This window comes from Glycine soja, chromosome 7 (assembly GCF_004193775.1).
Source record: "Glycine soja cultivar W05 chromosome 7, ASM419377v2, whole genome shotgun sequence".
Taxonomy (NCBI): Eukaryota; Viridiplantae; Streptophyta; class Magnoliopsida; order Fabales; family Fabaceae; genus Glycine; species Glycine soja.
In genome coordinates this window covers 4,129,068-4,141,638 of record NC_041008.1, presented here as the reverse complement: position 1 = coordinate 4,141,638, position 12,571 = coordinate 4,129,068, and the positions used below count along the sequence as shown (strand labels likewise).

Genomic DNA, 12,571 nt, shown 5'->3' with positions numbered 1-12,571 from the left:
AATCAACAAAAAAGTAGTTCACAATTGGTCAATATGAAAAATGCTTAATAGAATGTTATATTGATTTTCTTTTAAAAAGATAAAAAAAATCAACTCAAAGTATTTGTCATTTTATTTTTTATATAAACTCATCATTAATAAGGACTGCCGTATACTGTTGAAACTTTTTTCTGACAGTTATACTGTTGAAACTTAAGGTTAAGTATTGTGATATATTTTATTTCAAATTTTGTGTTTAACTTTTTGTTAGAATATGTATTTTTAAGTTTACCTTGTTAAGAATGTATAAAATTATATTTTAATTTTAATTTTTAATATTATAAAATTATGATATCATGTTTTTAATATTATTTATATATTATTTAATAATAATAATAATAATGATTATGAAGTTTGCTAACATATAACTATTTATTTTTTTATGAAGAGTGTGTTATCAAATTTTAATTACAACTATTCTTAAAATACATCTAGTTTGTTGATATATATATCTTTTTTATTTACCAGACTCAAAATCGAAATCTTACTTAAAAAAATTAAGCTCAAATTACTTGGACGAATAATTTGTTGACGTTAAAAATATGTTAACATACTATAACTATGATTGATCTTAAAATATATTGGGTGTAGGTTGCTAATGTATTTAAAAAGCAAAAATGTGTATATATGTTAACAAATCTCTATTAGTTTTATTTTATTAATACAAGTCATTCAATTAAAATTCAACTATTAAATCTTAAACAAATACTTTGACATATTCAATTATATTGGTCCGTTTTTAAAAACATTGTATAAGACACATAATATTATAATTAATGAATAGGTAACGAATGAAAGGTCAACCACGTGCAGGAGAGAAGCTAATTGTTACATGTACTTCAACTTGTTTTAATTTCAACTTTCTTGTTATTGCCTCAAGTTACATAGTTTATCCACATTCAACAAGTCTATAAAATACCAGCTTTCTATCTTCTTAAGGAAATTTGTTAACTCTGAGGGTGGCAAAACTGCATATTAAATTTGTTTTATTTCAATTTAATCGACAATTGGAAACAAACCGAGAATTAGTTGTTTTGTACAATCTCCTAGGTACCTGCATGCTACTTCTTATTAATTAAATATCACCTCATGTGCTTGTTTTGATATTGCAATAATTAGTGTTTAGGGAAACTTACCCACATTTGGAGTGATTTATCTTACTTGTTTTGTCAAAGCACGTTATTCACACTAAAAAAGAAGAAAAATAAAAAGAACATCTTTTACAGTCCCAAATAATTGACAAAATTAGAACTAGTATTTATTCACTCATATATAATAATGAAATATATATTTCATTCATTATATCCTTATTTTTAATTATATATAAACTGTAAAAATATAAATTTAAAAACACTTAAAAATTCATTTTATTGATAATATAAATATAAATAAAATATACAAATAGAGGAACTAGAACTTTTTTGTTTAAAAAAATATTTTAATTAATTAATATTATTTAGTGAAGATTTAAATATCTAATTATATTTCAATTTAATTAAAATAATTAATGCAATTAAAATGTCTTTTATTAAATAATTAATTAAAGAAAAAATATTAACTTAATTTGATATACAACCTCATAAGACAAGTCATAAAAAAAGATGATTTAATGATAAAAAATACATACAAAAAGTTATCTCATTTCTAACAATAATGAGTATATTTCGTAATATAGGTAGATTCGGTATTGTCCTCCACTTCCCCATGCAATCAAGGTGAAATTACAAGAATCAAGCGTCAGCCCGGATCAAGAACTTAAAAGAATGAATGTGGAAAATTTTATGTAGTGAAGAATTTCCAAAAATTAGGAAAAGGGAATAAATTAGGCACACAAGATGATAATGAAAATAACGATGAACTAATATAATTAAAAGAAAGAAAGAACAAAAAGGTGATATTTGGCATATTTTTGGGATCCGGGACATTAAATTTGGAGTGAACTCGGGAGTTGGAAGTTCTGAAGAAGAAGTTATTGGTTTAGAATTTATTATTTTCTGCTTAAATTTATACAGTTGAAGAATATTGAATAGGGATCGGAATCATGTGTGATTGTTTAGGAGGCAGTAGGAGAGGAAATGAAATGATAATTGAAAGAGAATATTGAAGGAAGGTAAAGCAGAGAGAAAGAGAAAGGTGTGGTGTTCGCATTCTCTCCTCAGTTATATAAGAAGTTAGAATATGTACGTTTGGATTAGCCTTGAAACTATACTATGTTGAATGAAAAACTTATGCGTTCTAATGCAAATATTTTAAAATAACTGTGTTATAACTTAGTCTGTTGACATTAGATTCAAGTAATTTCCAAACACAGAATTAGTCTATGACAACATCAAGAATCAAAGTTTGAATAGTAGTTTAAAAAGATGTTTATATGTAATGTTTGAGTGTCTTGAGTACTTTTTTAACAAGATTATTTCTAAAAAAAAGATATCATTAAGTAAAATTAAAAAAAAATGTCTCAGCTGAGCTAATTGCCTTTCCTTACGGGTGGGAGGGACCAGCACAGAGCACACAATGAATGGCACCAAAAGTCAAAAAAAGAGAAACTCAAAACAACCTAACACTGTACACTCTCTCTCTCTCCTCTACTACACCGTTGGCATTGCATCCCCCTCCACTTCTCTTCTGTCTAATAACAACAACTTGTCATAGATATATTGTATCCCCTTACCACATTTAATAGTATTTTTTACAAATAACTAATAAATAAAAATAATAATAAGGAGGGTGCAGATTTAACAAAGTGAAGTAGGTCTTTGCTTCTGGTCTCTTAGTGTAGAACCGGAAGCATATATATTGTACAGGTTATTATTATTATATTATTATCGCAAATATTATGAAAACGACTAGTTGCTCACATGACCCCAATTCGCACATTATTCATGGGCCCCCCACGTAAGTGTAGTAACCCTCTTTCTCTTTCTCTCTCTCTCTCTCTCTCTCTCACTTGTTATGTTAAGAATAAAACTGGGTTGCAACAAATTAACATTTTTGGTTCTTTTTTCCTACTTGTAAAGAAGCTTCCTTTGAGGTAACTACACTTTGTGTTAGCTAAAACTCACATCATCACCCCTCCCCCATCTCCATCTCTCTTTAACCTATTCAGTTGTTTAGGTCAACAATAACCCCGTTTTGAATCTTCCATGCCTTGTCTTTCTTTAGGGTTTGATGATGCCTCATGGTCAAACATGAAGGCACCGACTCTCTCACAATTCTCTTGGTACAAAATAAACACCTGCTTTTCTTTGTTTCCTTCACAGCCTCACATATCTATCTCTACCTACTCAAATATCTTCTTAGCTCCAAATTCATATTTTTCTTGGTAATTTAATTCCTTTTATTATATATATGTAATCTTGTCAATTTCTTCAGACTCTAAGTTTTGCATTTTTATGTTGTCAAACTTCAATTTGGTTCTTTTTTTATTTATCCCCCCACCCCCACTTACTCCTCTTCCTCTTCCCTTCCCTTCATGATTTCATATTTTTCTCAATTATTTGGATGACATTGTTTAATTTTGTGAGATCCAGAGGCTATAACTAGCAGAATTGAAGGTGGGTTCAGTGTATAATTTTATGGAGTTGATGCAAGAAGTGAAAGGGTATTCTGATGGCAGAGAGGAGGAGGAGGAGGAAGAGGAAGCAGCAGAAGAAATCATCACAAGAGAAGAAAGCAGCAGTAAGCACCACTACCCCTTTTCTTCTACCTCTAATTTGTCTTTATCTTCTTCTGCTCCTTCAATATCATCAAATTATACTTCTACTACTACTACTGCTGCACGTCCTCATCACCATCATCATGTAATAAATATCCTTCACCAACAAAATCCATGGCTGGGGATGAATATTATTCATGATCATCTTTAGTCTACAGAATCTCACAATTCATCATCTGGGTTAGGGTTGTTACACCAGCACCAGGAGGCAGCAGGTTCCAATTTCATCATCAACAATAATCATCATCATCATCAACATCACCACCACCACACAACAAAGCAGCTAGACTTCATGGACTTGTCACTTGGTAGCAGCAAGGATGAAGGGAATTTGCAAGGATCATCTTCTTCTGTCTATGCTCATCATCATCATGCAGCAAGTGCTAGTTCTTCTGCCAATGGTAACAACAACAACAGCAGCAGCAGCAACTTGCAGCAACAGCAGCAGCAGCCTGCTGAGAAGGAGCACATGTTTGATAAAGTAGTGACACCAAGTGATGTGGGGAAGCTGAACCGGTTGGTGATACCAAAGCAGCATGCTGAGAAGTATTTCCCTCTTGATTCCTCAGCCAATGAGAAGGGTCTGTTGCTGAATTTTGAGGACAGGAATGGTAAGTTGTGGAGGTTCAGGTACTCCTATTGGAACAGCAGCCAGAGCTATGTGATGACCAAAGGTTGGAGCCGTTTTGTTAAGGAGAAGAAGCTTGATGCTGGTGACATGGTGTCCTTCCAGCGTGGTGTTGGGGAGTTGTATAGGCATAGGTTGTACATAGATTGGTGGAGAAGGCCTGATCATCATCACCATCACCATCATGGCCCTGACCATTCAACCACACTCTTCACACCTTTCTTAATTCCCAATCAGCCTCATCACTTAATGTCCATCAGATGGGGTGCCACTGGCAGATTGTACTCCCTCCCTTCCCCAACCCCACCACGCCACCATGAACACCTCAATTACAACAATAACGCCATGTATCATCCCTTTCATCACCATGGTGCTGGAAGTGGAATTAATGCTACTACTCATCACTACAACAACTATCATGAGATGAGTAGTACTACTACTTCAGGATCTGCAGGCTCAGTCTTTTACCACAGGTCAACACCCCCAATATCAATGCCATTGGCTGACCACCAAACCTTGAACACAAGGCAGCAGCAACAACAACAACAACAACAAGAGGGAGCTGGCAATGTTTCTCTTTCCCCTATGATCATTGATTCTGTTCCAGTTGCTCACCACCTCCATCATCAACAACACCATGGTGGCAAGAGTAGTGGTCCTAGTAGTACTAGTACTAGTCCTAGCACTGCAGGGAAAAGACTAAGGCTATTTGGGGTCAACATGGAATGTGCTTCTTCAACATCAGAAGACCCCAAATGCTTCAGCTTGTTGTCCTCATCTTCAATGGCTAATTCCAATTCACAACCACCACTTCAGCTTTTGAGGGAAGATACACTTTCGTCATCATCGGCAAGGTTTGGGGATCAGAGAGGAGTAGGGGAACCTTCAATGCTTTTTGATCTGGACCCTTCTTTGCAATACCGGCAGTGATAAAAAAACAAATTGAGATGAAGAAACAAAATAATGAAGAAGATACGAGTTTGATCTAAAGTCACCACCTACCTGGGCTAGCAGCTACACTCTCTTTTGCAGCATTTTTATTATATTTTTAATTTCTTTCTTTCTCTTTCTCTTTTGTTCTTTCATCAGCTACAAAGGAAAGAAAATGCTCTCCCAGACTTTCTTCTTCTTCTTCTTTTGATCAGTAATTAGTCTTTAGCTTTTGCTCGTTTTTGAAGTCTTTAGTACGTTTAGAACTGCTCAATGAATTTATTAGAACTCGGGATTTGGGCCCATGAAGAAATGGAACATCCATCGTTTCACAACCTAAAGAGGGAAATGATATCCATGGAGATCAAATTACGTTTAGACCTTTTTTTTCAATTGTGTATAATACAATACAAATATATATTATTTATATTTATTATTATTAATTGTTATATTATATATGTCTTTTGCTCTTTCTATTTTATTATTGCTTCAACACTATGCTCTCTCTCTCTTTCCGTTTACTGCATTTAATGATACACAGAAAAGCTTGCTGCTTTCTTCTTTCCTCTAATGTTTCTGTTAGCCTTGTTGGGTTGATGTCGTTCAACTCACTGCTCCTTCTGCTTAGTTAGGCATTTTAGCTTTGCAGATAAAGCTCAGAAAGTTGTACAGCTGTAAAAGGGTAATTTTTTCTGATCTTATTCCTCCTCCCTCCATTTAATTTCATTACTTTTTCCACTTACTATGCTGTTGTTACCATAAATAATTTATTGATTATATGAGTACTAACACAACCGACCCCCTTTTCCCTCTATCTCCCTCCACATTGCTACTTACCTTTTTTTCATTTTTTCGGTGATATGCTTTTGTCACTATTCATCAGCCGCCTTCTTGTCTGGATTAGCACCTCACACAAACTTGATATAGGTAAATGAAAATTTTTATGCCTTAAAGAGTAAGTAGCCTAATTTTGATGCTTATCTCAATGTTATGGCCTTTGATCTCTGATGCTTAATTACCTTAATTTAAGAGATACAATTTATGTAGCCTTTTAGACTTTATGGATTTAGATTCCTCATGTGATGCTTAATTAGTCTTGCTCACAGTCTTGCCACTGTTGATAGTTGAAAATAAATTAAAACTCATTGGTTACTTGCATACATTCTTTGGATTTGTCACAGATATTGCAATAATTACATTACAGCTAAGACTTTTGGATCATCGAATCAATGAGCTTTACTTTGGTGATTAAGGTGATCAATCAACTTATACTACATTTTTTCTTTTGTGTGTGTGTGAAACTTTTCCTTTCATAAAAATTGTCGTTTTGGTTCATCCGAGATGTGTAGGACGTGGACTAATTGATTTGATTGATCTATCTTATGAAGGAAAAAAAATATGCTACTTTTTTGAAATTATCGTGTGAATTAATATGAACTGAGTAAAGGGAGTTGTGTGTATCACTAATGGGGCACATTGATACATTTTGCTTTAGCCTTTAGGTTTATATGATACAAGGACTTTTTTCATGTTACTATTCATATATTTTCTCCATGTTTATTTGGTGTAATAGGCTCATAGAAATCACTATGTTTGAAAAAAATATATATTAGAGTGGCATTTAATGCAAAATACACTGTTCATGGCATAAAAAGGAGATATCAAACAGAATGTTATATGTTCTCACGGTGTGAAATGGAGAAAGGAAAACAAAAGCAGCATATAGGACAGTAAGAGCAACAGTGTGTGGGACAAGACATACATAGGAGCAGGACCTTTCTTTTGGCTACACAGACTTGAATGTGATGCTTTTCTGTTAAAATAATAGGAGTATCTCAGATCCTTTGTGGGTAAAGTCAATTTCCATGAGCTCTCGAAAGTCTTGGAAGAATCCTCATGACTGCTGGAAATTAAAGAATGAAAGAGACTAGAAATAGAACCTTTTTTTTTTGGGGGGGAGTCAAGTTCATTTCAAATGCTTCGAACCGAACAAGAAGACAGGAAAAGATTGTTCAGATAAAACAAGGCAAAATAAAAATAAAAATTGATATCTTTGTTTTTCTCTCTAATTTTTATTGTATTATATTCTCGTCTCATCCTCGCTAAATATGGTAGTCATGATCTTGCATTTGCATACATCAAGTCAGTTAAGGAAACCAAATGATATTAGGAGAGGCACAAACAGAATATTTTATGGTCATATATACAGTAACAATATTTTGCAAGGAAGATTCGGCGGGATTCGGTTTTAGCATTCATACATACATGCATAAAATATACACATGCCATTGATCAAGCATTCTTATTAGAGTCATTGGTTTATTAAAGTTAACCATAAATTCAAGGGATTAATTATTCCCCATGTTCAATAATAAATCATTGACTTTATATTCATATGATGATATAGTATGAATATTGTGTATTAGCAACGTGAAGGTTATCATTATTTTGGGAATTGCATCATCCCTAGCTAGATAGAGTGTGTTAAAGGCAATGTTAATTTGTCAATTACATAGTATTGATACTAATGCAATTAATTCTATCAACTATTTGTATAATTAATTAATGTTTGCTTGTTATGGGCGTTTTATGCAGAAAGGGATAATAGAAGCTCCACCAAATCAGAACCTTATGATTTGAAGACTTTACAGCTGCCATTTCAGTGAGATTTTAGAAAATTTAACCAAGGTACATTTTTCCTGAATACATGGGTTTATATTTGCTAGGTCACAAGCACCATGCATATCCCATCACTGTTATTTAAGTCAGGAAATTAATTAATTAGATAATGCTTGAAGTAATCATATTAATTGCAATATCCTTCAATATAGTGTTCAATTTAACTGCAAAACGGATATTGTCTTGGATACCACTCTCAAAAAGTTATAAACAGATGGATATAATTCATTATAAGAAAAAGTTAATGTAGATAAGAATTATTTTTTCAGTACGTGTCCGGTTGATTAGTTCAACATCTTTTTATAGTTCAACATTGAAAGGTAACAACAGCATGCTTGCAAGTGTACTCGTCGTCAATTAACCTCACCTCTAACGTTAGAAAGTAATTTTAGATGTTTCCCCGAGCCAGCAGGTATATTGCAATACAATAAAAAGTATAATTATATATATGTTGATGAAAATAAAGTGTTGAAGGATCATTAAATTTGAAAAAAAGTAGGAAAAATAAACTTTAACTAATACTCCCTTGAATTTAATTTTCCTGGGCATGGTTGGCTGTTATATAGCTGGTTGCATTCACTTCCTTCTGTTAAATATGCAACAACTTTGGAATGTCACGTATATATCATAGCAAAAACAACAAACATAATGTATTAGTTGAGTTTCTATGAATTCTAAATGCTATGCATTTAATTTTTGATACATTGTTATTAAACTTACATTTAATAAAGTGTTTCATTATTTTAATGAATTTGTCATTTTTAATCTTTAATCACAAATATAATTAAAAATATTGTTAACATAAAATCAAATGATAGACTGGAAAATATTTTTTGTAGTGACATATGTTAATGTGTGCGTAGCAAATTTATGAACATTTGGTCCTAATTTGTTGGTTTAAAGTAAAACTTCGAGACCAAAAAATTTCTTCACATGCTACTTCTGTAATCACAAAATTACATGCAATATACAAGCATGATTATGTAGGCTTAGTGATGGTATTTCCTGTGCCTTTCAAAACCTAATTCTAAAAGATGTTATAATTACAGGAAATAATTATGCCGATCAGATTTACTATGTTTAGTCTTACTTTTACTGTAGTATAAATTAAAAAATATTTCAGAATGTGTTTTTTCTTTCTTTTGAGTCTTGCTAACCAGACCATTAGTCAAGGGATTAATAGATGACTTTTTTTATTTATTAAAAGTTATGCTAAAATGCATTCAAAATCATAATAAAAGTACATTATTAACAATTTTTATAAAAATTTTTTTATTTCTTTAGCCAAAGACATTGGTTAGCATTTACTTTTTTTTTTTTTACCTTTACTAACTTCGATTTTAATTTTCAAACATATATAAAATATGGGAGAAATATATTAAGTTTAACTGTAACAAAATGTCACATTGACATAACTACTTTTCATCACTTTAATAATGAAATTTTCCTAACACCTTTTGAAAAATAACACCATACTGAACTTTAATGTATTATTGATTATTATGACCAAAGTTGAAAAGTGGTTTGTTCGATATTAATCAATCTAAAATGATAAATTAATTATAATATGTAAAATAGATTATTACGTTATAATTTTCATTAAAAAATTTATTACATAATCATGACATTACAACTCACATAATTTGTTGGCCTTCAACCTTGCAAATTAAACTATTTTTTATACTCATTTATTTGTGTGTGGGGTTGATTTCTTTAACACTTTCATACTCATTTCCTAGTACATGCCGGTGTCACTTATTTACTTTGATGTTTATAGGCATGTTTGGATTATTTTTTTTAAATAAACACTTATAGGAAAACATAATAAGAAAATAAAATGAATTGAATTGAATTTATCTCAAGTTAAAATTAACATATATTTTCATTTTCAAAAAAAGAAGTAATGCACTTTAGATTTTAGTTAAATTAGATGAGAGAATTTTTATAAAAGTGCATGTATAAATTAATTTTAACGTATTAAAAAACTTAATTCATTTTATTTCTTTATTTTTTTTCATAAGTATTTATAGAAAAGTTAATCTCAAGATAAGATTGCTACAATATTATTGTGATCTAAACATTTTTGGTAGTGTTAAGCTCAAGAAATTTGATCCCTTGCCGTTAATGATTATAAAAAAAAAAAACTATTCAAAAACATGCATATAGCTAGATACTAAAATTTTCTTCATTACCTAAATGATTATTAACTTGATCCCTATTTCTTATATGCGTAAGCAGTAACTTATGGAATGTTTTTTTACGTTCGGAACTATGAGATCGATCAAATTATTTCTTATGGTGTTTTCAGTCTTCAAATATCTATGCAACTTAATAATAAACTTATCTCTGTATCTGTATAGTTAGTTGTAATTGGATAACTATTATTTTCTGTAACATACGCAATTAACTCCATTAAGCAGCTTATAATAAAAGTCAATTATGCAAGTAAACTAGTTTAATTTATTTTTAATAATAAAAAATCATCAATGAAAGTCTTACATGTTTGTAACGGGAAAAGGTTCCTGATACATCAGTTTTATGTTTTTAATCGTAGACAGAAATTTCAAGTTCGTACTTTACTCCTACAATATTTTCTTTTTATTTTATTGACACCGGTGCACGTAAATGTCTGTTCTCTAATTGGGAAAAAATAATATCCTAATTCTTGTCTAGCTTGATTTTACCCATAAACAATGCCAGTAAACAATGAAAGTAGACGAATAACTACTGTAATACATGCCCAAGAAAATCAAATATGACAAAAATGGATCCTTTGTTGGTTAATTTTTATTCTGAAAAACATTGTGTGTATTGATATTCCCTATACTTTTTCTTATATCATATTTGTCTACTTCAAGTATGTAATACTGTAAATCTGTAATTTTATTTTCCTGTTGATGAAATATTACTCTCTCTACTTTAGAATAATCGCTGTAAATACAAACACACACACACACACACACATATATATATATATATATATATAAATCAATCAGAGTTAGGGACGATAGTATTTGAAAATTAATTTTTATACACGAATATTTATATGATTTCTCGAATTTTTAATATAAAATAACATTACGTACCCTACAATAGAAGGGGAAGAGGAATTAATCAAATACTCCTATCAAATGATTTGCATTGAAAATATTAACTAATGGACAAATGATTTGATTAAAATTTGTTCACTTATATATTAAGTGCACATAAAAAAAGGTCAAAAATAAAATAGTAAAAGATGTTTATTAGGAAATTAAGGGAGAAGGTTAAACCCTTTAAAAAAAAAGGAGAAGGTTAAAGATGAAACCATGTCCGTCAATAAAAGTGATATCAGAAAATAAATAAAAGATGAAATTCTTAACTAGATTCTAATTAGAGAAGAAAAAATTGTTTCTATTGGTTGTATTCTATCTCCAACTTCAAAAATAAACACGAACACACACACACATTTAGGGCATGCCTAGGCTAGCACTTAAGTTAACATAATTAATTAAGTTTAGGGTCAAAGGTTATTTAAAAAAATCGACATATTTTAGCCATACCATGTTGTTTTAAAACTTAACTTAAAATTGTTTTCCATCTTAAAAGTGTAACTCATTTACATTTACATTTTAACTCATCATATCTATTTAGTACTTCTGAAAACATTATATATTGGTTGTTTTTATTGATTGATAATAATTTTTCAAATAAAAAACATGATAAAATTACTTTTTTTTTTGCAATCATGTTTTATTCAATTATTTTCCATTTTATGTAGGACTAACATTGGAAAACTCTCATGTTAAGTTTTCTCATGATTTTCTTATATGAAAGTTTTGTATCTATCTTTCATAATCACAAGCATAATTAAACAGATAGAATTTTGTTTATAATCAGGAATTAAAAAATAATACAAACAAAATCTACACGTAGATGCTAAAATCATAAATTGACACGATCGACAAGTCACATTCTTGACTTTAATTACGTTAAGGTGATAAATATTCTATTAGAGGCAATGGTGAAAGAAGCATTACCCCATTACAACTGCGAAAGGGATAATTGGTGATATATTGGTAAGATCACCCTCGGGAATAGTCCGAGATCTGAAATCAAATGGCTTTTGAATGAATGGTGCCCCCACCCTACCCTATATATATAAAAAAGTAGAGGGTATATATAGGCTAATTAAGAGCATTGCATTATTAATATTTACGATCATATATAAAGTAGATTGTACCGTAAAGTCAGCAGAAGTTCCTTCACCTTTTACTTCCCATGGCGTGGCCTTCCATTTATTAACTGTAAATCGGATCATTGGACGCATGCAGTGTACACCAGTGATCAATCCAAATCATTGTAATTGTACTAAACCCTTCAATGGACCACTTCTCATTCCACTTCTCCATTGCATATATCAAATTTGTTTTGTTTCTTTCCCACCAATAGTAGTCCATCAATTGTTATTTTATTTCAAGTGGAAAACAATAGAAAGAAACGTTGGTGGACTTCCCAATTTTGAGTTGCTGCTTCTAACTAATCAATATTATCAATTGCACCTTTTAGTTTTTAGGTTTTTATGATATCTCCTCAATTTG

The 12,571-nt window shown here is 30.8% G+C and overlaps 1 protein-coding gene across 3 annotated transcripts; it reads left to right on the top strand.

Annotated features, from left to right (window-relative positions):
- Positions 1 to 3,012: 3,012 nt before the first annotated feature.
- Positions 3,013 to 5,751, top strand: LOC114418246 (B3 domain-containing protein Os03g0120900-like). 3 transcript variants are annotated; one of them, XM_028383495.1, is made up of 3 exons: positions 3,013 to 3,070; positions 3,570 to 3,717; positions 3,940 to 5,751. In XM_028383495.1, the coding sequence occupies exons 2-3, from the start codon at positions 3,615 to 3,617 to the stop codon at positions 5,310 to 5,312; spliced, it is 1,476 nt and encodes a 491-aa protein (XP_028239296.1). In that variant the 5' UTR covers positions 3,013 to 3,070; positions 3,570 to 3,614; the 3' UTR covers positions 5,313 to 5,751. The 3 variants fall into 3 exon arrangements, with proteins under 3 accessions (XP_028239296.1, XP_028239295.1, XP_028239294.1); XM_028383494.1 differs by lacking the exon at positions 3,013 to 3,070 and adding an exon at positions 3,087 to 3,361; XM_028383493.1 differs by lacking the exon at positions 3,013 to 3,070 and having other exon boundaries at positions 3,400 to 3,717.
- The last annotated feature ends 6,820 nt before the right edge of the window (positions 5,752 to 12,571 follow it).

Excerpts from the sequence above, each read along its gene's own strand:
- LOC114418246 (XM_028383495.1), top strand. The coding sequence starts at position 3,615 with ATGGAGTTGATGCAAGAAGTGAAAGGGTATTCTGATGGCAGAGAGGAG. Across the intron at positions 3,718-3,939 it reads CACAAGAGAAGAAAGCAGCA|GGTTGTTACACCAGCACCAG; the intron begins GTAAGCACCACT and ends CATCTGGGTTAG.